The sequence below is a fragment of the Heliangelus exortis genome, chromosome 5, assembly GCF_036169615.1.
Source record: "Heliangelus exortis chromosome 5, bHelExo1.hap1, whole genome shotgun sequence".
NCBI classification, from domain to species: Eukaryota; Metazoa; Chordata; class Aves; order Apodiformes; family Trochilidae; genus Heliangelus; species Heliangelus exortis.
Window position 1 is genome coordinate 25,068,407 of NC_092426.1, and position 27,335 is coordinate 25,095,741.

At 38.1% G+C, this 27,335-nt stretch overlaps 1 protein-coding gene across 3 annotated transcripts in view; it reads right to left on the minus strand.

The window, feature by feature from the left end:
• Positions 1-27,335, minus strand: part of PRORP (protein only RNase P catalytic subunit) — a 44,711-nt gene continuing 17,376 nt past the window's right edge. For 2 of the 3 annotated variants that reach the window (XM_071746130.1, XM_071746131.1), the window contains exons 5-8: positions 23,756-23,863; positions 3,438-3,586; positions 1,789-1,984; positions 1-412 (exon numbers count right to left, since the gene is read on the minus strand). In XM_071746130.1, the coding sequence (XP_071602231.1) occupies positions 284-412; positions 1,789-1,984; positions 3,438-3,586; positions 23,756-23,863 (582 nt within the window). In that variant the 3' untranslated portion in view covers positions 1-283. The remainder of the gene's footprint in view (positions 413-1,788; positions 1,985-3,437; positions 3,587-23,755; positions 23,864-27,335) is intronic. The other variant, XM_071746132.1, reaches the window with a different exon arrangement.

Genomic DNA, 27,335 nt, shown 5'->3' on the forward strand with positions numbered 1-27,335 from the left:
TCCAAGAGGGAAAACCAAGTTTTAATTCAAATCACATTGAGAGGCCAAGGAAAATGCCTGTAACAATGGACCTAATTCATCCCTGGTGGACCACCATAGATGTTAACAGATTTACTGCAGGAATGATTTTGATAAAACACAGTTACTGAATTTTCTTTAGTTACAGGTCTCACACATTAATCCCATGATTGTACCACTGAATTCTATTAGTTCAGCAACATTGATTAAAAAAAAAAACAAACCAAAAACCGAAACAAAGCAGCTTCAGCTTGTGCAATCTTCATCATTTCCGTTGAATGCAGAGCCATTTTCTTGGCACTTGATATGAATATTTTTCCTCAAAGATGTCTTTATAGGGGATATGCCAAGTATCACCTGTAGTTTGTACCACACAGTCATAACGGAAAGCAGGCTGTTGGGTCAAGACAGATAAAAACATTTTTTCAGCTTTACACAATATATTACTAAAATAGCAGTTATAGGTAGTTATAGCTTCCAACATTTACCTTAGAAATTTCCATAGGTTCATCTCTAACAACTCTCATTTATTTCCTTACATAAAAGGAATTCTAAATTTTAATACTGGAGGAGGGTCTAGTTGAACAAATATAACAAACTATTTTTCAGGTCTATTGTGTTACGGGTATACTAATTCAACATACATAACACAACACAAATACAAAAGAAGCATTATTGTTTGGCAAATAATGGATCTCAGGACATACTATCACTCTGTTTATAGTCTTGGAAGTCTATTTTCCTATGATGATTTCCAGAATAGCCTAGAAGACAGCTATGACTATGAAAATCAGTCATCCAAATCACTTTTATGGGAATTAAGATCTAAAAATTACTACCCCTTTTGTGCAAAAGAAGGAAACAAGATCGAGCTAAAGCTGAGTAAAGTTACTCAGGTAAGCCCACATTCAGTATTTAGTTCCACAAAAAGAAATATCCATATGGCAACACTGAATGAAAGGTTCCTGTTCTTACAAGCCTGCATCATTATGGTCTGTTTGTAATGAGTATTATTTTACAATTTTATCCAGAGCAGCAAGAAGATGAATCTGCATAGGTACAGTACTGCTTTCAGTAGGCAGCAATGATGCAGACAGACCAGATCACAAAAAAATGCATCATATGGAATGTAATGTGATGAATTCTTCCACAGAAAAATCTTAAAGTGGCTGCAGTCCTGTTGAGCTACTTTTCATGGCTCACAAGCATACATGTCTCCCAGACAATAGCAGCACAGTATTCTGCTATAAGATGATGCTATGTTTGGAAGACTGTAATTTCTGCACTGAATACTGACTATAAACCTGACTATTCTGGGTTTTCCTTTATGAAACTTTATACATGTGTTAGGCTAATATTACAGTGATTACTGAAATACCTGTATTTTCCTGCTTCTTTGAAATAAAGATGAAAGAAATTGTATTGTAAAATTAGGAGCATAATTTTTTTATAAGAGCACTACAAGGAAGAATAATGTATTTCAAAGGTTTAAAATGAATGAAAATATTGGGACTTACATTTTAAAGCCGTGGAAAGATTTGTATATAATTTTAAAAATTTAGGCAGCACTTCTTGACTTTTTCAAAGTTTTCATGTTTGTGGCATGCTTTGTGAGTCCAGTGAATTTTCAGTAAGCATGGGAGTTTTGAGCCCATCGGCACAAATCCATTTCCTAGACTCCAACAGGAAACTTTTTGCTTCCAGAATTTGAAATTGTGTATCTTTAAAGAATAGGCTCTGTGTGCTTTCTGACTGCAGCAGCAAACTTACCAAAAATTTCATAGGCTTTCCTCCTTCAGAAGGGGAAAACACGATTTGGTGTCCACGCTGCCACTTACGGAAGAGGTGACGTGTCAGGCTGTCGGTAAGACAAGCCTTGTGATCCCGGAGGAAGTCTCTAGTAACAAACTTGCAATGTTTGCCTGATTGAAGAGTGGCGTATAACAAGAAGGCATCGTCTTCAGAGCTTAGGAAAACCCATGGAAAAGACAGACATCAGGAAATGAGTCAAATGCTGATCTGAGATTTATTCATCAGCAACCCTGAAAACTCCCTAGTCACTAGTCTAGTTCCCTGGTAAAATAAAGAACCTCTGCTTACCACAGGATACCTAAAGTTAGAGTGCAATAAAATTTATTTGCATGCTACAAAGCATTCTTCCCTCCTACCACAATCTGGTAATACAACAATACAATCTCTTGCCACATAATAGTGCCATGTGGAACAGAACTGCTAAAACCTGTAAGGGTACCCCAAAAACTTTGTTGGTAAACAATCACCACAGCTGACAATAAAGTGTAATGTAGTCAACAGTACAAATCTATGAATCTTTGTCTTTACATGGGTAAAGTTTCAAAGACCTTTCAAAAGGTCCTATGATTATTTGGAAAATATACTCAATATTAACCACTATAAAACAAAGGCAAATTTAGGGGAAAATATCTAAAAATACACTTATAGTGGGCATGAGATAACCCATACTTGGACAAGCTGAGCAGAACTTCACTTGAAAACACTTTTTGATTGCTGTAATAGTAAGTGACAAGACATGAGATTAGCAAAGATTTCTGGCCTGAGGAAACCGAGTCCCCTTTGCTGGTGCTCAGATAGCAGGAAAACAAGGAACAGGATTCAACAGCAAAGAAAACAAAAGGCAGGACTGGGGAGGGGATGAGGGAATACAGATCAGAAAGGAGTCAGACAGAAGAGACTTGGGACTGGCTGTTGGGACAAGGAACTTGGTCTGAAGCTCTGGGAACTGGGATCACAGAGGAAATGGAAGAGACAGGCAAAGGATTAACAGTGCCCAACTCAGATGGAGAATAGGGAGAGCTGGAACTGAATAAAAACACTCATTATATGACAAAAGAAGGCTCAGAAGAGGGGACACTAAGGCAGAGGCAAATACCTATTTTAGACACAAGGATAGGCTTAACTGGGCAAGAGCAAGAGGGCTGCAGTTCTTAAATTAGAGAGGCAGAGTGTCTATTTCCACTCACAGAAATATTGTCCTGCCAGTGCTCCAGACTCTCCACACTGCTACCAAGCTGGGCTACCAAGCAATGCTGGCTGGGCATGAACTGTGTTAGCCAGGCAGGGATAACACAGCACACCACAATTGTACACTGATGCTATCAGATGCTCTGTAAGATTACTGTGGTCTTGGCAGTGGTTTTAACAGCTACAAATTCTAATAAACCATACAAATATCAACATGATTCTAAGTGATTAAATTCTTTATAATGCAACTTCTAATATGCATTTTTTTGAAGAAAGTATAGCAAGGGATATGTTTTTCATACACACAGAGATGGAGATACTAGCAATGGTTCTAGAAATCACACCTGTTCCTACTGATTTAAAATGCACAAAAATCAGCTGTTGATGCCCATTACTTTTAGATATTTTCTTAAACTTACATATTTTCAGCGAAGAAGAAGTCTGCCTTATTCTGCATCTCCTTCATAATCTCTCTTCTCCAATTTGAAGAGTTGGACAGCATGTGTTTGCGGCCCAGCACAAGCACTCGGGTATTCCCTTTTGCCAGGTAGTTGACAGCATCAAATAGCTGCAGACAATAAAGCAAACCCAAAGATTTTCTTAGCTAGTGGGACTTGCAGTGTACCCTCATTTCCTACTGTTCTCAACTGCAATATGAATTCAGCAGATAACTAGTTTACCTCCCTAATGGCAAACAAAAAAAAAAAAACCCCACCAAAACAACTCATTGCAGGAAGCTGCTCTTAAACACACAGAAAATACACTGCTATTAGAAATCTCTCCCAGCTCCTGCAGCTTGAATGACACAAATGAACTCAGGAAGAGTTGTATGCAGATTTCATAAATTTAGCATCAGCTGAGGGAACTGAATTACAGTGGGATTTAAGTAGTACCTACTTTTGGACACGATTCAGCACTGAAACCCTAGTTGGTCTAAAGCATACTGCTTTTCCAGCCCCATCTACTGCTGAAATGAGAGAACTGGATGTGATCCGGGCTGCCCCGTGAGGAAGAAGCGAACAGCAGCAAAAGGAAATCTTTAACCTCAGGATTGAGGGTTTATGAAAGCCACATCCAGACTAGCCTCCCACTTATAAACTAACATCCTGAGGTGGCAAATTCACTGCTACACCAGCTTCTCTTCCGTGGGACTTCACACCAGCCTCTTAGGGCTACGCTTGTTCAGCAATAAAAGCTTCACAGGACAGGAGTTGGTGCCCGTGGCTTTCCTTCCCCGCTTCCCCCAGAGTTCATGGAGGGCAAAGGTTCTGCCTTTCAGCACGCAGGTTACAGCCCTGGAGAGCTCACAGAGCAATGGCATTTCAATTCTGCCCAGAAAGAGAGAGGAGACATTTCCTGAGACTGAGGCATTGCCTGTGATGGCTGAGGACAGTATGCTCAACCTCGAAGGAAAAGTGTTTCCTAATTTTACCTGGATTTGCTGCCACTGTCAATATACAACCTCTTCATTTTTCACTTACTCCTCTTCCTGTTTTTCTAGCTACTTCCCTCTTCTATACCTTCAATTGCCTGGTTCCTTCTCTTGATTTCCCCCCTCATTTCCATCCTATTTATGATCCTTATAATTATTTGGGATCATTATTTTTGTTTAAGGGACTAAAAAGAATTTTCTTCTAACTCTTCTTGGAATGCATTTAGCTTGATCTGCCTGCAATGATAATGATAAGCTAATGATAAGCACAAGGGCCTAACAGTACGTATTGGAACTGACTTTCTGCTTCCCAATCATGCTGGACGTGCATACAATCTGCTTTTCCCTGGTTAAAACAAACAGGTCATACTGTGGGCAGGAAATGGCCAAATGCAGTAATTTCTGCTTATAAAACAGAAGGTAAAAATAAAAATGCCATTCTCTCCACTGCAGGCCCTGAATCTTTGAAGATATGTTTCAGAATTTTTGCTGGAACACAGAATTGAAAGATAAAAACAAAAGCAACTGGTTTTATGTTACTGAAAGGTTTTCAAAGTAACTATATTAAGTAATCACATATCATCTTATCTATGTGACATAATTTGTTACTAAATTATAAGTTTATTAAAAATTTAAAACCTGAAGTTTAGTTTTTCAACACTGACTTCCCTTTTTGGAATGTCTGAGTGCAAAAAAATGGCTTAACAACACTATTTGTTTACAGCTACTTTCATTTTTTGGTCTCATACTTGGCCAAATCCTGCAAGTATCTATATACAAATACCAAATAATTGTTTGTTAAGCTGAGTTAATTAAGCTTAGTAAAAGTTAGGAATGTACCTACTGCATTCATACATGTTTTCATGCAGATAAGTCAATAATGAAGAAATATCAACCATGAGTAAATTAATAAACTCTTAAAAATTCCAAATTAAAACACTTTTCTCTTCTTGCCTTATGTTTTGCTTCATTACAGGAAGGGTTAGCAGAAAGTCGTGTAGTAAAAAAAGAGGGTCAAAAATTTTTCAGAAAACACTCCAGGAACTGAGTCTAAAATACAAAACTTGACAGCAAGAGCACTCTGATGGGACAACAGAAGAAACAACTTCTTAAAGCAAACTCTGAGTCCAAGAGTCTCAGGAACATAGCTGCACTGGTGGTACTGCACATGACTGCCAGTTGTTCAACTGCTGGAGTTCGCCCCCAGTAAAATAAAGGAACATAAAGGCAGCTGGATTTCCAACATTTTGGTCAACTGGGGCTTTTCCCAATTTTACAAAAACTTAACTGGCTTGGATTCAGCTTTCTAAGTCTTTCTTTCTGAAGGTTATAACTGGTGTCACTTTCTGTTAATCATAACAGGTAGAACTTTTTTCTCCTACATATTATTAGACTTTTTTCTCCTACATATTATTAGCATACAAGTTTCACTGGTATGAAGCACTTCGGGGAACAAACTGAGGAGTTGATGCAAATTACCTACAGTTTTGCAATGGAAAAACTCAAACCAGGCTTAAATCATAATAAAATTAATGGAAATAACCATTAAAAAAAATCAGAAATTTCTGCACATATACAACACACTGTCACTTGTCTACTTACCACAAAGATTAACTTTACTTACACAATGAAACTCAGGAAAGAGAAATTATTTTTGCTTTCAAAAGATAATAATGATTTTGTTCTGCACACTCCCTTGCCTGATGCAACTTCAGTAAAGAGAGTTTAATCTCACTTTAGGCTTGTGTGCTTACCAGGAGTGGTCTACAGGGAGCCACACAGCTTATGTGGGGGGTTTCCTAAGTGTGCTACTCCCACACCTGGCTGCTTCTCAAGAAAGGAAGATGTGAGACACACAGTAACACTTGGTTTAGTCATAGAGGAAACAACATAATACTGTTAACAAAAAAAACAGCAGCAGTGATCTCTCGCTTAAAAAGATGCAAATATTTTATTAATCTAGTATTCCCAAAAGTTATCTAAAAATCAGTTATCTGCCACTATACAATGCAAATATGCAGATGCACCCGTTGTATGTTTCCACACTATTTAGGCAGCATTCGTCAGAAGCTCAGTAGGATAATCTGTTCAAAAGGCAATCTGCATAAAATATTAAAATGTATACTACAAATATATTCCCCATGTTACTAATTTTCCTGAGACCGAGGATTACAAGATTTGTGAAAGAATGACCTTTTATGAATATTAGTATCTTTCCAATTTGGACAGCAGAGAATATAGAAACACATTTTCTCTGAGAACAGGAATTGTAAGATGCTGTTTTGCACAGAAGGGGAATAAGCACGGGTAGGATGGCTGCTTCAGTTGGCGAGGGAAGATGTGGCTGAGGTAGTGCAAGAAGAAGCTGAGCATCTCTGCTGTTCTGCACCAAATCACTGGTCACACAACAAGGCACTGGAAGTATTATTGGATTATATAGATAAATACTATTGCATTCAGTCTTGTTTTCTTTTCTTCTGACACGGTGAATCAGAATCCATGTTTCTTTCTGAACTGCACAGACACTTTGTGAAGATCGCTAAATCTTTTTCCAAGAAACTCACTATCATTAGCACCTCCTGAGTATGTTCTGAATGCAATTCCTTCCATCATTTATCAGTTACATTGAAATGATTGCTCTGTCTCAGTCTTTGTTTAATTAGATCTTTCTCAAGTTTCTCCTAAAGCCTAACATGTCACTTACAATGCAAACACTTTTGTGTTCACAGCACTTGATGGAGCCAGGGTGAAGGCACAAAGTAGTACAAAACTATACACAGATCTATGGAAGAGTCAAGACCAGCTGTTCACAAATGTATCAGCTATCTCCCCATGTGATTCTTCTACAGACACTGCTAATAATTTCCCTATTTAAAAAAAATTATTAAAAATAATGCAAAGTTAAATGGATGTATATAGCTGCTGTGCACATTCTAACTCTGACTTCTGCATGCTAATCTGTGATTCAGTGAAAAACTAGCACACTTGTATAATACTTTGGCTGAGTGTATGCATTTATCTTTTCTTGAGACAGTCCCAGAGATATGAGCTACTGCCCCACACATAAAAAAGTTCTTTTTTGTTTCTGCAGCAATACCATTTTACGGAATTTCCCCTTCACCATCAAGCTCCTGCCCTCATACCACAACGCACCTTTGTTTTTTTATTTTTCATTCCCCATGTACTGATAAAATCTATTAGTTAGGCCGTGTTTTCAACCAGATCATGGCACAATCACAATTGCACTCACACACTAGGGCATGAACTTCTGGATTGGAGGAGACAGAATGAAGAGAGGTGTTGAGACACAGCAGTGGGACACAAAATTCATACTCCCATGGATCACTCTGATGTTGAGCTCCTCACGTCGTGTGAAAAGCCTGAGCCTTGCCAATATGAAACAAAGTACATAAAGATGCTGTAACTGCCAGTTTTACACTTCAAAAATCAGCAAGTTATACCTCAAAAGAACCCCTTCTTGGGTAAGAACAAATATTAACAGTTTCCCATCAGAAGGAAACTTTTCTATACAAATTCCTGAAAATGGTTTTGTACTGTTCCACATTCACAATTCTGCACAATTTACTGGGAATAATAAAAAACAAACAAAAAACCAAACAGGAATTAAGATGGGATAGCAGGGATTCCTTGTCACACTGCAAGATCAGTTGTCATTCTTTAACTTTCACAAAAGCCTTACACAGTAAATGCTTGATTACATCTCCATTTTACACGAGTGCATAATGGAGCACAAGGAAGACAGCTTAATTACTCCACCTCATACAAGAAACTACCAGCAGAGCAGGATACAGGTTTCCTAGTTCCTTCTTGCCAGTCACCTGTTCTGACCCAGTTTCAAAGGTTGGTTTGCTGAGGACAGCCTGGCTCCTCGGGTGCTCCCGGTGGTTTCCCACTTGTCAGATGGGAAACCCCTGAGCACTTCTGCTGGGAGGAACACCATTCAGTGATTCAGCAAAAAGTGGCTTACCTGTATATGGGTATAGGATGAAGAAGGAATCAGCCAGAAAAAAAAAATTAAATCAGATTTGTTAATAGATCGGGTTTGCCGTTTTCTAAATGTTTGGTTTCACTTACTGCCATTTAAAAGCAAAAAACACCTACAATCTGCTAATAACAACATCAAACAGCTCCATTATTGTTATTTTCACCTGTTGTTAGTGCTGCCTCCCACCAAACATTGTAGCTGTGAAACTGCAGAGGAAACCCCAACACTGACCCCAGGTACAGAGCTGCCATAAAATACACTACCAGGTGGGGCTGAGCATCAGCATTCTCTCCAAAGGTTAGCAAACAATGAATTTCCACCATCACTACAATTATTTGATACAGTTTCATCATTTTTAGTTCCCTTTTTACATACTGGAGACAAAGAAACTCAAAAAAATTGTGTTTTTTAAGTACCACACACAGGGGTGACTCAGTGGGAAGCCAGAGTTTTTCCCACAGCATGCCCAGTGACCCAGGGGAGGCAAGGGTGCTGCTTTCAAGACAGACTGGAATTTCTCACTGAGCCTGGCAATTCAATACCATTATCACAGCACTAAACACAATGGAAGCTGCTTCTTATCTCCTCTACATTATTACTGCTGGTACAGTGTAAATTAGTCTCAAAGTCCTCTTTACTCAAATGAAGGGGCAGCATACACATTTCTTGACCCCTCAACAGATTACCTGCGCCTGACTAGCAAGGGGGTAGCTACTTAGAAGGGAAAGCAGTAATGGATGAGTAACAGTCACTCAGCTTAATCAGCCTGGTTTATGTTTGATACAGCCAGCAGCTGACTCTTGGGAATTACCCCTCATGACACTGGGGATCTCTGCAATATTGCAGCAACAATGCTGTTGAGAATACTTATATCCTGTTTCCTGTGCAGGACAGTCTAGATTGATGCAACACACACATCATCACGCAAAACTCGACCAACAACAGCACTTAACACATCAACGATAGAAATCACACAATGTTTATCATGTTTTAACCCAACTACATTGACTTCTTACCTAGAATTGACTTATCTTCTCTTGATATATTCACTAGAGATATGTTTTCACAATCCATTAAATTAATTCATTTCACAATTCATTAAAATATGCAGTTCATTTTTAGATTCCAGTTTTGCTCCTGACTTCAGTCAACTGTATTAATCAAAGGCAGATTACTGACTGAGCAGGAAAACTAAACCACAGAAGCAAAGATTCCTGAGTTGACTTAATTTAGACTGAGGATGGTAAAGTAGCCTCAGTTTGCTCAGAGGATGTGTTGTCTAAATGCAGCTCTTCTGCTTAAAGGGCATGCTTGTATTCAGAGCCATCCTGAGGCTGCTTTTCCTGCCAGATTCAAAACTGTGTATTAAGAGACCTGGTGGCCCTGCACAGTCCAGGGTTTGCACCGATTGGAGGACTTGGCTCAAGTGTAGCTATGTGTGCATGTAGACACTTTACTTCCAGGTCACAATTGACTACTTGGATATTCTAGGGACTGTGTCCGAGCTAATGAACCCTCTTGAACCCTGGGTAGCAGGGAGAGTAAAGCAGAGTAAATGTAAACGGTCAGGTTAGGTAGAGAAGCAATAACTTATAATAATAATTTATATTTTCCTCTATTCATAGTACCCTGGCCAGTAACAGAGATATCTTTAATTACAATACTAAATTTCAAGTGAAGATGCATCTTTGCAACAGTTTATAAGTAATATGTTTGTAACTAGGCTCTGACGTTGCATTCTGCTATATTATCAACTGCAGGTAAAATTTCCAATTTCTAACAAGCTTTCAGAGCCACCCCTGCTTTTTCTTCTACTGATCAGCTCAGAGAACAGCAAAATACAAACCAAGCCTATGTAAAGTAACTTTAGGTTTGGGAAGACTGTTACTAATTTCTCCCATGCAACATGAAGACAGGGATAGATCCCTATCCTTCCCAGCACAGAGGAATGTAAGACATAAAGGTTTCAAAACAGATATTGTCTAATATATAATCTAATAACAGCCATATCCTTCTCTGTCTTATTCCAGAAGAGGCATAGGAAATAGTGGTTCTATGGACAGTGAAGCAGCATTTCCTAGGAGAGTTAATAGAACCAAGGCAGGATGCATGCAGAGCCCAAAGAGATACATACACAACTTAAACACAGAATTCAAATTGTGTGTATGACATGAAGGATGGGAAGGTAGGAGCAGGATCATCAGGCAGAGCTAACATGAACTTTCTGGAGTCTTGGCTTTTCAGAATGGATTGTCACTTTTAAAAGATCTCAAACACTTTATCAGATGTTATGCCTGACAAGACTTTCAGTGTGACCATTCTTGCTAACACTTTTTGAATGTCACTCCTTTTGAACGGTAATGACATCATCCTAATGATCTTTGGATTAAAAAAGGTCAACCACGAATAAAAGAAATAAATATGGGTAGTGACAATAGTTAGCATAGCATGTTATTAAACGAACAATGCCAAGAACTCTGGAAATTATGGGTAAAGAAGAGATGGACAGTTGGGAAATTGCTGTATTTATTTTTGTATTATAGTACAAATTGCAAAAGAGAAAAACAGGCAATTTTTTCTGACTTTTACAACAGCTGAAGACATACGTGGACAAACACTGTTCAGTTGCATAATGGCATTTCTAGAAGTTGAATTTTGTAAATCACTGCAATCAAGTTCCTCAGTCCAAAAGTTTTGTTAACCAGCTACAATACCGTTTTCTTTCCCAACGACTTAAAAAAAAATAACGTTGGTTTAAAAGTACAAGTAGATCCTTAGATATTGGCTCAGCAATTACAAAGTAGGCATAAAGATGAAGAGAAAGTGTGAATTTGAAATCCAAAGCAGCATTTTGATACAGCAGCAAGTGGGAAATGTTCAGTCCACAATTAACTATAGCCCAGCCCTGGGAGCTGTAATATTTGTATTTTAATTATGGCAGGAAAATGTTTCCTTTTATGAATTTGAGCTTTACTCAAGAAAGGAGGACATTCAGAATGTAAAAGGGCAAAGATAGCTCTCTTTTTCTGATCTTATCTCTGAGATATTTTTTCTACATAGCTGATACCATTGTACACTTTTATCTCCCCTCTTACTCATCTTTCTTGCAACAAAGAATACCAAGATCTTGACAATACATATGGGGCATCTTACATGGCATCTTTTTTATCCAGACTTCTCCTATTTGTAACAAAATCTGGACAAATGCAAAGTATTAAAAAGAGTTATAAGTATCAATCCTCCACACTAAGGTGAGCTGGGTGATTCTGTCTGTCCATGAACATACAGGAGTAGAAAAATAAACATGTAAATGCTGAATGAACACGAAGCATTACCTATGCATTTCCACACATCAGTACTATCCTTTGCTCTCACCCTTGAATTCTCTCTGCGAGCACTGCTGTTTCTTCAACAGTAATTTGTTACAGATCATTGCACCAAGTACAAAATGCACATGATCTTTATTTTCATAAGGAAGTAAATGACACAAAAAGGAAAGGGTAAAAAGTTTTTTTACCTGTTTTTGTATAGGATTCAGAAGTGAAACTGTACCTATCACAGCCACTGAGTGGAAATGCCATAATTGTCCCAGCTGAAGTTACACTGCCATCTTTCTCTGTAAATCCAGTCTTTGTCATTACATTGGTACTTTTGTATTTCTACTATTACTGTAGCAGGTGTATACAACTACTTAAGGCCATAAGAGAGTTTCTCATAGTATTTCTCCCTTTAGAAAGAATGCAAAAAGCTAGCTGTTAGAAAGAAACATTTGTGAACTAAATGCAGCTGAGCCAGTCTTAGATTTTCACTGCGTGGATCAGAAGTTCTACTTAAATATTGAAAATCCAAAATGTGAGAGGATCTCTGGGCAGTGGTGGCAATGGGGTGTTATGAAAATGAAAACATAAGCTTGACTGATCCTTTCCATTGATAGGAAATAACTTGGTGCAGGACTGAAATTGGCTTTGTAAGACTGAAACTGACAGTTTAAGATACCAGCTCTTACCACTGCCCTATGAAGATGTCTGCACAGCATAACAGACCTAGTGTGATGTGTTTTTCCCCTCTCCAATCTGTGGTTCAAAAAGTCCCAAATGGTACTTTTATTCTCTAAGAAAGGTGCTGCAGCAGTTTGGGGATACAGTGTTACAGAAGATGCATTAAACCTATGTTCCTGCAGTGACATCCTATGCTTTAGTAAACTTGACAGTTCCATGGGAACTTTATTTTAAAGTCTTTATCTATGCTTACAGATCAACAGCCTTATTGTCCCTGTAGAATGATGCCATAACCAGGGAAACTCATCAGTAAATTGATTGCTTGCAATTGAAAAAAAGAAGAACTGGACTGCAACATGCAGCAAACGTTTATAACACAATTTTCACACTACTTTTCTTCTGTTTCTCATTACTACTTCTTTCTATGAGTACTACATGTAGCATGTGTGCATGTTTCTCATTAGTACTGTATGTAACAAGCAAAAGATTATTATTCAGAGGTAAAGAGGATAACTTCAAAACCAATTGTTCCAATATGAACAATTCTGCAGTTCTTAACACAAATAAATACATTGACAAACACTACCCAAGTGAATGGTGATTTTTTTTTTTTGAAGATCAGAAAGATAAAAAGTTGTTGAATATGAAATGGAACATACAAAATGCTCTTCCTCAATATAGCAGAGATATATTGAGATATATCATGAGAGAGATATATCAGCAGAAGCAAATTAAAGCACAGAAGTCTGAATTGGAGGAGCAGCTGTGTGGTCAGTCAGGCCCACCTACTCCCAGCAGATCATGCACCAAAGCTTTCAGCAAGAAGGGACCAGGGAAGGAATCTGTTTATTACTGATAAGAGCATAAACTTGGGAGACTTTTGTATACACCAGTACACCTTGCACTGCAACTTTCATGAGTCAGAGGTTCAACTGTCTCATTTGGATCATGGCTGCACACTCTGGTAAGAAACACTGCAGACTGATGCCATTTTACTACCAGTAACCTATGCCTGGAGATCCTAGGCAGTGAAGGTCTGAAAGCCCCCAACAACAGCTACAATCCACAAGATCTAATATACTTCAATGCTTTTAATATAAGCTTGTTGATAACAGACTGCAATACTCAATGACTGGACAATGTCTAAAGTGTTTTCTTCAACTCAGGAGGTAAGATACAGCAATTTGACAAACAAATAATATTGCCAGCTCCTACAAACTAATTATGGATGATATTCGGCATTTGTTTAAAAGCTCTACCTCCTGGAAACAACTAGTTATATGAAAATCTTAGTCTACTTGGTAATTTTTTACTTCTGTAGTCAAGAGAAAGAAGCTTAAGAATTTGAAAATATGAATACCAGAATGACTCGAACAACAGAAGCTAAGTAAGAACCATCCACCCCTATTTCATAAAAGGATATATCTATTTTAAGTAGGTTTTGGGACTCAGCATTACAGTTTCCAGCATATGATTATACATATCAGCACACTTGAGAAATTGATGTATCTTTTCCTCCTCTGTCCATTTCCATGTGGAAAATGGGAAAGGATGCAGATACCCACATAACAACTCCTTGAGCACCCAGGACTGAACAGTGGTGATCAAATGCAAGAGAGAGCCATAGTTTCAGAAGTATTTTATTTACCAAATTTATCAGATAGCTAAAAGTTAAACCTTTGTGTCATACTACTGATTGTGTTAGCTAGGCTGTGAGAATGAATGATTTGGGGAAATGAGAATGAGTGGAATGGGAAAAAGGAAACCCCTAACCCACAGCATTCATATTTCTGAAAGTACATTTGGGGATGCCCATTCAAAGGAAAGTTAGAGCTTTTCTTAAATACCAATGAGAAATTAAAATGTCAAAACCCTCCAAGTCTTTTAAAGACACTTCCTTTAACTATTGAGACTTAAGGCCATTATACATAAATGGATTTAAACAGTACATTGCAATGTGTTACAGGGATATCATGTAAATTGCTTCGGATGCTATCAGCTGCACAGCAACATTACCATGAGACAAGCCCAGGATAAAAGCTCTTAATAAGGAGCAGGGTAAATCAGCACCATTAAGACTGACTGGGTCTGCTCTGTGACTATCTGCTTTTTTTTTTTTTCAGTCCATAGTATAAGCACTACCTAGTTTACCCCAAAATTTGACTCCTTAAAAGCTCAAAAAAAATCAAAACATCAGAGGCAGAAAAAATATTGGAGAAATACTGACAACTCACTTTTTCCCTCTTGGCAGTCATTGAAGTGAGCAGGTAAATGGATGAATGCTGGACTATCTATACATATTAGTTTAATCTAATGTGTTGTAATTTAGATTCACACCACAATAAAATGCAACAGTCTGAATGACTCTGGGGACCATTTTATTTTGACCTTTTTTTCTTTCTTCTCTGCTTCCTTCCCCCTCTCTTGTTTGGGATAAATGCTCAAAGATATCTTTAAATAAAATAAGTAAAAGATAGAATAGGGATAGCCTCTTGCCTGGTACCTCTGCATCTGATGCAAAAAGTCAATACTGGAAAAAGGCAAAATTTTCATAGTATTTTATTCAAAAGGTCACCTGAATGGTGTAATTTTTCAGAAGTTCAGTTTGAAAGAGGAATTACTGTGAATTGGTTTTAAGCAAGTATGCTGCCAGCATGATCATGTTCCCAGCACAAAATCTTAACTGTAGTGAAACTGGTCTCCTAGATTCAAAGTCACTATTTCCATGTTCCAGGCAACATGAAACAATCAGTTCATTACGAGATTTAGAATTAAAGCTGTGGACAATTGTACTTGACCTGCTATGAGTCTAAAATAAAATACTTATTCTTACACAGAACTGGCAACCAATTCGTATCCCAACCTTAACATTTTCTGGCCTGTTTCCCATATCTTAGTAGCTCTATACTTTCCCACTATTATAGAGACTTTCCATACAAAAATCACTTCTAAAGAAGCAGTTCAGTTCCCTGAACATAAGGTTTCCAATTTGGAGGCCCAGCACACTTCTTAATGCCACTGTGATAACAGTTCCATTACTCAGTGAATCACTCGGGTTGCCCAAAGAGAACTCCTCTTGCGGTTTCCAAGGGAGAAGTGAAAACAAGACTGAAACCCATCCAGTCCAGAAGATACCTTCATAAAGTCCAAGATGACTTTATCACCCTGATTTCAGCATACAGCAAACAACCTGTTGCTACAGTTGCCAAGGTCAGTGGGACATGAATCATCAAGGCCTGTTCATTCTGCTCTGCTGAATTTCAAGCTTGTATTCCTAGTAATTAGAAGATTATGGAAGATATTATGCAATTCCTCTCATAAAAAAAGGAGTGCTTGGGTGCTTATGTACTTACCTCAACTTCTACTTTACTGCTGTCACCAAATACAATGGTAGAAATTATGAATACCAGAGAGAACCCAATAGAGATAATAATTTAATCAAATTTTTTAAACTAGTTTTATAGCCAACAAGCGAGGATGGAAATAGTAAGGGGCTGCAACACCAGGAAGTATCTGACTTTGTTAGAAAACATCAGGGAGAAGCTGTCAACATGCCTGGTCAGAACTTTTAATCTGCTCAGTTTCTGCTGCTCTATTCTCACCAGGAAATGCAAAATCAAATTGTAAATCTTTGAAAAGAAAAACAGCTGCTTAGAGTCAACTGTTTTGTCAGGGAATCCTGCCAGCCTCCCCCCCTTTTCACAATGTTGGGAAGTTAAATCTTGTGAGAAAGTCTTCCTGTATTCTCATGTTACCAGTCTGACATCTTATTTCTTTCCTTAAGAAGTCATAACTACCTCCTACTCTCCTCTTCCAGTGCTACAGAAGTGGCAAAGGATGTAGGAGCACACCCCTAGGGGTACAGCCAAACTTGGTGGCTCAAGGTTTGTAGCTGATGTCTGTGCTCTCTCCATGGAAGATCATCTGCTAACCACTTGCATAAGTACTTCTAGAACCTCTGACACTCATGTCCAAAACATCTTTACTTACTGTGTATTGGTATAGAAAGCTGAATATATTAAATGCCCTTTTATTTATCTTTTAGCCACAAATGGGAACTGACAGGTTTCAGAAGAACTGCAAGGAGAGCAGACTTGGAGGGCAAGCCTCTCCCTCAGGTTTCACAGGCAAACGAGCTCAGTCTCCTATAGCTGTCCTAAGCTGCTGCAGAGCCCTGCCCTTCTGGATCTGGTGGGCAAAATTTTTGAGTTTGAGTAATTCTGTCATAGGATGGCCCCAATATGGAGGGGGGGGGGGGGAAAGACTTCAGTATGTCAGTGCCTTATATGTGATTTCAGAGAACTTGACTCAAACCACTTGATGAGATATTCAATAAACACCAGTAATTAACTGATGAAAGATGAATGCAATGATGAATGTTCAGTCACACACCTCTAAAAACAGGAGAAGCTGCAAGGGTACCCCTTAGTGCTTGAGGTCCTTTTTCTTCTAAGATCATGTTATACAGAGGCTGCAGGTGATTTTCAGAGAGAACACCAAAACCCTTCATGTTTACAATTCGGGCAACATTTTAAGGAAATTAAAATACAGGTCTAAAGAATGAAACACATGTTGCAAAGACATAAATCTCGCCAATTTTGAGCAATAGGGCAAATGTTTTGTTATCATGGAAATGCAAAATTGAACAACCATTAGAAGATAGGGGAAAAAAAGAGAAATGGAAAAGGCTGGGAGCAAATGAGCAAATATGTCTGTCTGCTTTGCTGAGTGGTAAGACAAGAGTTTGTGGGTGAAGAATTGATGAACTGTCACAGTATGACAAATAAGATCTCAGTTGCATGTATTGATTCTGAACAGAGAATGACTCATGGATCTACTTAATTCTTGCTTCATTTACAGACAGTAAAGCACTAGAACACATCACAGATGATGCCAAATGAATCAAAGAAGAAAAAAACTCTTTTCCATGCATGACTTTTTTGGGTCAAATTTATTAGTAAGTGCTTTTTTTTGCAGGACAGCTCATAAAAGTAGAGTTTATAACTTTGTTTCAAGTAATCACTGTTTCTAATTGTGCAGCTGACCTCTCATAGGCATGCTGCATGGTTAAGATAGGACTTGACTGGGAAAAACTACCATATGAAAACCTGAGCATTAGTATGTGTGTTTGCCAACTCTGTAGGTAGGCACAGGTTCAATTTGTCTGCTTCAGAGCCTCAAGTTAATTTTTAGTAAGCAGGACTCAGGGAGAGAACATTTTACTTATTATTTGTTATTATTTTAATACATATTTAAATATATTAAAATATACTATTATATTAAGTATTATATATATTAATATATTAATATGTTATATTTTAATTATTTACTTAATATTTTCCCCAAATACTATAAGCTACAATGCTTTTTTCCCCTCTTTTTTCATTATAAAAATTTATAGGCACAAGGGTAGTGATTTCAAAGAAACAAAATTATTCTTCAAAACTGATTTGGGCTACTAAACCCAGAGAACATCAGTCACAGATGCCTTGTTTTTGTGAGAGTTCTTTTTGGCTCTTTGTAAACTTTATTTGAAGAGTTATTATTTGTGTCTTGGTATTTGACTTTATGTTTGGAAAATGAACTTTAAAATGTAAATAACGTGCATACCGAAGCAATGGTTCTCAGCTGAATTTACAAAGCATAATTCATCAAGGTTCTTCAATTTCTGTAGCCACAGATGGTCTGTATTCAAAAATTTAACATGACCATTCACCATTTGCCTGTAGACTTGTATCCTACATCCTGGTTTTCTCCCCTGTCTTGATGAAACTTTTTTCTCAGTCTCAGCCTTCCCTTTCAGGCTGCAGCCTCTCTCTGCTCATTGTTTTCCATACTGCTGAAGCTGTCAGAGTGTCAAGGAATAATACAGAACCACTAGTATACCTAAAACTATTAGTTTTAAACTTTAAATCCCCCTAATAGATGCTATTTTTTTAATATCTAAAATATGGAAAACTGAAATGCAACAACCTGTTCACATAATTACTGTGCTACTTGTCATCACGAAATTCATTTAGTTCAAAAACCCTTCTCCAATTCTGAGAGCACTCCCCAGGTCTGATGCTTCCCTGGAAGAAATAAGGAATATCTGCAAGGCATGTCCTGTCCCCTCTGCCTGTCACAGAACACCCCACTGCAGCAGTCACTGCCCGGCTTTTTGTGGCCACCTGAGAGGTGCAGGAAGGCAGCTCTGGCAGCTCTCCAGGCAGAAGCTGCTGCTGCAAGTGGGAGACGTGGCACGGGTGGCATCCCAGCCACTGCCACCAGAAGGTGATGGAATGGGATGGGAGGGGAACCGCAAGGGTCTGGCTTTGTCAGCTGTTGCACAGGCCTAATGTAATTTACAGGGGAATTAAATGAACTTGCATAATCCATTTATAGAATTGCTGATTAAGTTTGGGAGCAACCACTTTGAACTCTCCGCCAAGAGCAAAAACTATTCCTTTGTGCATTGTCACCCTTTAGGGACTCAATCTGGAGCTATTTTACCTCTTTTAGAGGGTTTACTTTAATACAGAGATGACAGAAGGTAAAGTTAGGGCAGGGCTGACCCCAATTTCCAAACTGTTTGAAGAAGGGAACTGTAAGTTAACTTTGATGCAATACACATTTGAAATCTGTATTCCATAAAGTCTAACACCAGATGGGTACAGCTGAAAGAGAAGCTGGCTGCATACTACAATTACAATGTATCAATCTCCATGTAAATTAAAAATAGCAAAGTACTCCTTAAATTGCATTTGCTGATAGTCCTCCCTCACCCCCCACCCTGGCCCTTCACACGCCAGGGCTAGTTAGAGCACAGCTCTTCACAGTTCTTTCACTCCTCTACCACAAGCAAAGCAAGATGCTCCAGAGCCCATGATACTCCAGCCCAAGATACCCAGCTGACACTTGGATTCCCCCTCACTTCCAAGGAATACTTCTATAGAAAACTGTCATAAACAGGAAAAATCCATTTTAAAAATATGTAAAAGTTTGTGTTTATTAAGAGAAACAAACAATTAACATGTGGAAACTCCCTCTCTTGACCTTTAGAAAGGTGGGGACACTAGAGGGAGTCATGGCAGCAGAGGACAGAGAGTACTAAATGTCAATGTGTTTTGCTAAGGATTTATGTAATTAGATACATCTGGAGAAAAGGATTAACTCAGTGTCATGATACAGCCTGAATCAACTTAGTTGAACTGCAAGGATATCTCAATTTATAAACTGCCACGTTTGCAGTACAAACAGTGACTGAGTCACTGGCAAACATGCATCAGGTACAGTCTTAAACAGCAATGCACAAAACACTGGAAGAATACAAGACTGAATGTTTTTAGGCTTTTTATAGCAAAAAAAGTTTCTATTCTATAAAATCTTTTAAGGGGAGGCAACTTTAATTTAAAAAAACTTTAAACTGCTGTAGTAAGGAAGGAAAGGGTTGGAAAGAGGTGCTGGCTAGTGTCCAGTGTTGCAGTTTTACAGCTACTCTGTGCAGTGCCTTCAAAACCTGATCTCACCATTCCCCAGCCCACAAAAATCTTTGTTCCCATCCTTGTGCCACCTCCTCTTTTTGTCAGTGATCAATACAGTCACATGCTGTTTTTACCAGGAAGCAGAACTAGTATAAAACCTATGTGGAAAAAAGGGACTGTAATTACAACCCAACTGTGTCATATCCTAGAGAAATTGCCACAGATTATTCCTGTAAATCTGCCAAGTCGATAATATTTGTGATGATCTTCTAAGTAAGTGTTGGCTGTGATGACTGAAGTTGCCTGGGGCTACTGGAAGTCACATATCTAATTTTCCAGAATGTCAGAGCACTTTGGGGATTAAATGAGTAAAAATCATTCTTCCAACTTCTGCTTTTTTCTTTCTATTCTCATCTCTCAAGGTACTTGTGCCTTGTCTGCACAACACAGCCCTTTCCCAAGATGCCTAGGGATTGCCAAAATGGAATTACAACTGTTAGGATGTTTGAAAAAAGGGAATATTTTATCAATGTTTTCTTATATTAATTATATGATTAAGAGTTAGCTAGAGTTGGTCTCCAGCAAAAGTTACAGATCATAAAGTTAAATCATAAACTGGAACAGTATTCTTTGTTAAATTTAAGGAAAGATTAGAACGCATTTAAACTACCATGTTATTGTCACACAAATCTGAAGCCCTCTCTCGTATTTAACAGTGACCTTTATTTTGCTATTCTCTCTAAGCATGTAGAGGGACATGGTCCAAAAAAACCTAACAACTTGAATACAGTAACGCTTTCAGTGTCTTGTAAGTGGAGAGCAACAATTACGTTTTCTCTTTCAACCATTGCTACACACTAAACTACACATGGGAACCCCTGAAAAGAGCACAGACTGACTCCAATCTGGAAACTTCAAATAATTTAGCAAGGAACAAGAGATGGGCAAACTTCAACACTGGTATTTGGAAATACTCCCCCTTTATAATTCCCTCTCCAGTCGAACAGAAGAGGTCACTAACGAGTCACAGCCTGTCCCTCTGCAAAGCGCTGGCACGCTGTCCTGCCCAGCAGCTCGGCCTCAGCAGCCAAACTCTCACCTTCCCATCCTTGGGGCTCTGCCGCCAGCTCCTATTGCATTTATTTCTCCTCTCCATCCTCTCAGTTATTCACTACGTTTCCCTATGTATATTTAAGAGTCTCATAAGGCAAGCTGTGAATGCTAGAGACCTGCCACTCCTCATCTGTGAGGAGGGCAGCCTCTGAAAGGAGGTGTTTTGTGTCACAGTCAGTCACAGGACAGACTGCAGCTCTCAAGAGCTGATGGGGGACTACAGCAACATCAGTAACCAGGAGAGCAATGCATGGAGAGATTCCTGGGGCCTTCCTTTTTTTGCAGCAAGTTTGCAGACAGAAGAAAGAATTGCTCTGCTTTCTGTGGTTTTTTGTTTATTTTTTCTCTTTTTAGCAGTCTTGAAAAAAAGTGTGAGAAAACAAGAATACGTGCTTTTCAGAAGTATCCCAAAAAAAGAACAGAGACACAGTCCCTTTCTGATACAAATAACACAGGACTTCAGAGTAATTAAAAAAAAACAAACAGAATTCACTAGCATCTAGCACCATCTTGCATTTAAACAAGGTCTGCAGTGGAAAAAACCTGTAAACTCAATAGTTAATATTGTGATTCTGTATACAGCTATCTATCATAAAAAGTAAACTATCTGAATGAATAAAGAGGCTCAACATAGGAAGAAGTATTTAGGAGTTCCCATGTCTAGAAGAGCTATTTTGTTGCTTACAAATACACGCTTCACATGCCAAAAAAGGTATTTTAAAGTGAGCAAGTATTTATAGGTACAAGGCAGGAGTAATGGGCACGTCCACCCTCAAAACCAGGGTCCATATAATAGAAGCAGCAACATACTAGCTGGGGGAAGCTCCAGTGATTTACATTTATTATGCATAACAAAATGCAATCATTATTAACAGCAACATAGCACATAGAATAAGTAAATTTTAGCTAAACAAATCTTCTGGAGCTAAAATGAAGTGAGTCCAAGTTACTGTTCTGTTGTGCAGGAAGGACGGACAAATCTTCCTAAAAATCCTCCTAATTTGTAAGTATCTGGAATTCAATATCTGACCTGTATCTCTATGGAAAAACTAAAATGGAAAAATAATGCCCCCACACTGCCTTTCTGGAGATCCCTGGCATTGTGAATCCCAAAGTCATACAGACATTTCCTCTTGTTCTATTGGTTGTTATTTGGTAGAAGAAAACAACTCCCCACCTTGCTACAACCTCCTTTTTGGCAGCTGTACAGAATGATAAGGTCTCCCCTCAGCCTCCTTTTCTCCAGGCTTAACAACCCCAGTTCTCTCAGATGCTCCCCATAAGACTTGTTCTCCAGACCCTTCACCAGCTTTGTTGCCCTTCTCTGGACTCTCCCCAGCACCTCAGTGCTGTTCTTGTAGTTAGGGCCCCAAAACTGAACACAGTATTTGGGGTCATTTCAATACAACAGAAGCTAAGGAGGAACACAAAGGAGTTTATGCTGCTCTGCATGCTAATACCTTGTAAGATTTCTGATCAGAATTCTGCAGTAATTACCCTGAAAAACCAGTCTGGCTCTTTTCTCCACTGCTTCCAGTTTTTACAGAACATTCAGGATCCCACACTGGAGCAGGAATGCACTGAGGGAGGAGGTTCATTTCTCTTCCCCTTCTTTGGCAGCTACAGAACCATCGTTCTAAGTCTTAAAAACATTGTGCCCCTATGTGCTGCCTGGGATTACTCTCAGATAACCAACAATTCTTCCCCGATGCCATGAAAACAAATTGTAAACTTCCTCTTCTATTTTCATTGTAAGGAAAGTACCGTCTTCATGAGCCAGTATCTCATGAAACTTCACTGTAGTTCTCAAACAAACATCTTTCAGCAAGTTTATTTAACCTCTCTAGCTAAGCTGCTTTTATCTCCATATATGAAAGCATATCCTGCTTCTTAAGAATAGATATAAAATAGTCCTTAGAAAAAAAATTTTCTTGTAATTATGGGAAGTAAATTACTTCATTTATTGTGAGGCTCATTTATAACTTATTTTTCATTTCAAGAGCATAACAATTTAAATTCTGATTTTGGAATACATGTAAGCAACTATTTAATTATTCCTAATTTAAATTAATTATTTGATTGATTAAAAAACAAAAAAACAAAAAAACAACCTTAAGCCATTTCTTAGTGAAATGCTAAAGGGGAGTGCCCAGAATTCTTAAAAATAGGTATCAGAGTTCTTAAAAATAGGTATGAATGAAATATCACCAAGTGAAAGGAACTGAATCTAGTTCAAAATGCCCTTGTAAGAACAATATTCATATGCTTAAGGCAATAGGAAATGAAATAAAGATTAAACTTGTAGAGGATGTGGTCTGAACTAAGCAAGGGGTTATTTTAAGAGGAACTGTATTAGCCTAAATTTTCTGTATGGTTGATTTACTCTGTTTTCCAAAGTCCCTATTATTATCAAAACATACACACCCACACAACGTATGTCCTAATAATGTTATTATCAATAACTCAGATGTAACTATGAGCATTGTATACACAGGGAAATTTAGGCATGCTATTTTACACTGAATAAAGTCAAATATGTAAGAAGAATCACCTACCTATTGATCATTTTTAGTCTGTAAAGTCTAAATAATGCTTCAAACTTCATTGTAATGTGCTATGAAAATGTTCGATCAGTTTCTCAAGAGGATAATAATGAGGCACTAATTGTTATACAATCAGCCAAAGCATACACAAAACTCTTAATGAATATTTAACCAGCACTTACATTTTCACACTGCATCTTTTTGAGTTTTATGTGGGAAACATTGAGTCCATCAATAACAATATCAAATGGAAGTCTGTTTTCCACAAACGTTTGAAAGGCTTCGAATTCCTGAAATAAATATACAAAGAGGTGGGAAAAATATATTGAGTTTAACAGAAGCAGCTTTCATTCAGTTTTTATCAAAAAAAAAAAAAAAAGCAACGATGCCTAAATCTCTCTTTTCCTTTGTTGACTACATTCTGCATCTTTACTTGAACATTTGCTAACGGCATAAAAAAAATTATAAAATCTTTAAAAGCCAGAAGAGCAACATTGGATATTTCTAATATAACTTAAATTATATTACAACAGAAAATCAAAATGTTACAGTTATCCAGATTTTCATAATTATAATCCCAACTACACTTTAATAAAGATACATACTTTAACTATTGTTATGCAACAGCTGCAAGACAAAGCAACTTTACATATCAGTAGTGTCACGGTGACACTATCACTCTCTCTTAACATTTCCAAATGTAAAATAAGCATTAAATCTAGCTTCTCTTTAAGAACTCTGAAATCTCTGAATGCCTGCCTTTGGATAACAGACCTCTATTATTTAAAGAAACATTCATTTAGAAACACAGCACTCCATTTGTGTGAAATACACAGCTTTAAAGCCATCAAAACAATGAACTTTCTTACTAGGTCAGAAATGCAGTGATTGAGCAAACCAACAATATCCATCCAGTTTTTCCAACAGAAGGAAAACTGCAGTTGTTTTAGGCTTAAGACCCCATAGGATGACAACAGAATACAAAATAAAAATAAAAGTGTCAGGAATTCCTCTGTTTATTTTTGAGGAAAGATCCGGTGCTTTTAGCAGACACTTGCATTAGATTTCCACTTCCTGATTTTGTTTTTAAAAGGCACAGGAATGCTCATCCACCCTGATGGGCAGTGACCTGTTTCATAAATGACATTTCTACTAACAGATAAGATGTATATAGTGGATAATACATGTTTCATAGTCCCAAGGCTATAAATGAAATTTCACAGGACCTCAAAAGAACTGCAAAGTTTATGCCTTCAACTAAAAATTCAAGAAGCACTTTTCTAATCTTGCCTTCTCCCATGTAGCCATATAGTAATATGTCTAAAGAAAATAACATCCCCTCAGCACCCAAACAAAAAAAACCAAAATATACAGCACATACAATTCTTCCTCAGAAAAAGGAATGAAAGAAAGAACTTATTTGTCCAGAAAATACATTGCTGTCAGGCAGTAACAAATGATCAGCTACTTCAGATTTAGTCACATTGGTTATGACCAATTATAGTAGGAAAAGGTTACTTGTAGCAAGAGTACAAACACACCAAATGATATGGGTGCCTTGCTCAGATGTCAAAATTTCAGTTGTGATTTCCAAGCAAACATAGGTGTATTCATTAAAAGCACACTGATGAGAACACAGACAACAAAATTCTCAGTCTAGCACTATCAGAATCAATTGACTTCTATGTGATCTTTCATTTCTCTGTGGCTTAAATAAATGTTATAACTGAGGAAGTATAAAAATCTGGGCAAGAAAACGACCATCTCAAACATAAAGAAATTTTTGGCATTGCTTACTGCTTCCCCCTGCCTCCCAGCCCTATTCTCGATGTATTTTATATAGATTAATAAATATTCTCATTGCCATCTGCCAGAGACTCGAAGACACAGAAAGAAAGTCACTAGCATAGGTTGTGGAAGGGAGAAGGAGAAACAAATGCAAAATGAAACAACAAGGATTCTTGACATTTGGGCTTATGCCATTCAGAGGACTTTCACCTGGTTCAAATTTAGATGAATCATCACTGAAATACTGGATGGGTGTTTGAAATGTGAGAAGACAAAAAAGAAGGAAAACATATACAGACCAAATGAAGGTAAAATAAAATTCTCAGACAAAGATGAGTGAGAATGATGAATACAAAAGAAAGAGCAAGCAGATGAAAAGGCATGGTATACAATCACATACAGCTTTATTTTCTTAATGCCAACAAATGCCAACATTATTTGAAGTAACGTTACAATCAAGTAGACCTTTTTATAAAATACATGAACATGTAATCTTGTCTTCAAGGGCTCAGTTCAATACAAAACAAACACTTTGTGAATAATTTTTAAAGTGCTATTTTATTTCAAGTAACAATTGTTCCAGCCCAGTTCCTGAAGGGCAGGTTTTCCCTGGTGGGCAAAGTCGAGTGCTCTGCCAATGCAACATTACAGCATGAGTTGGGGGAGCAGCAGCAGAGTTTGGTGGGTCAGTGCTCCCCTCTGCCCATTCTTTGCTTGGCTTCCTTTCCTCTTCTTAGCTGCCAGGAGATCTGTGCTGATAGGTAGCAGGATAGGCTCAGCACCTCTGAAAAGCCAGCTTCTGACTCTCTGGGGTTTACTTTTGGATCTGGGAACAAGCTGCAGCCTTTTCCATGTTATTCCCTTGGTCACCTCAGCTTTCCCAGCCATCTCCTTCTGGCCATGCCTCCTATGCCATTCCCAACAGATGCCTGACTGCATGCCCCCACTGTCTGTTTAAATGTTTTGCCTCACTGCCAGTAAACTGTACAATACAGCAGGGAGAGAAGGTTTGCTGCCACTGGAGATTTTTATTCACACAGGGAGAGGAGGAGCTAATAACAGAATAAATGCAGAAGATAAATGGCCAAGTTTAATTTTTGTCACAAATACAGAAGACTCCAGTGGAAAGCATTAGACAGACTGAAAATCCCCAAGGATCTGTTCATTTTCTCCTCAACATCCCTATTTTCCCAGAAACACACACTAGAGTGATCCTTTCCTTTTCCAGAAAAAAAAAATATAGAGAGAACCACAGAGATTATCTGTATCTGCTCCCCTGAGCGACAGTTTTTTAGTCATTGTATTTTTCATCCTCTCCAGATACAGGGAAGAAAAAAGGGCAAAGCCTGGGAATAACTAGCAGGCTACATCATCTAGGTGCAGTCTAAAGGATTACTAAAACAGAAGAGAGACTTACAGCATAAAAGAAAAAGTATACAATTAGAAGGATGCAGGTATGTTGCAAAGATCAGGATTTGTCTGGATTTTATGTGGATCCTTCTCACAGCCACAGTAATAAAGAGATGGTTTACCCACAGTTCTCTAAAGATATGTCCCTCAGTGGACTATTGTAAGAAGAAATTAAAGATCTTATTGACAAGCAGTAAATGATGGAAAGCCCAGCTGCAGTTAAGGTACAGCTGACCAAGAGAAGCCAAAGAACTACCAATGCAGTACAAGGACGTTGTGAAGGTTGACTCAGGCCAAAAAAAGTGAACTATTCACACCAGCTTCCCCTTCCAAATGATGAATGCAGTGTGTGATCTACATACAGCCCTGTGTATACCACAGGAATGTTTATATGGAACCTTCCTGCTGAATATGACAAGGGGCACTTCTGATGAACCCCTTCAACAGGCCAACAAGTAGCAAAACATCTGTCCTTCTTTCTCAGAAAGAGCACTGAAACAAACACAGCAGAACTTGAACTGATTTCTCACTTGTCCTGACCAGGTTAGTCTCACAAGGTTTCTG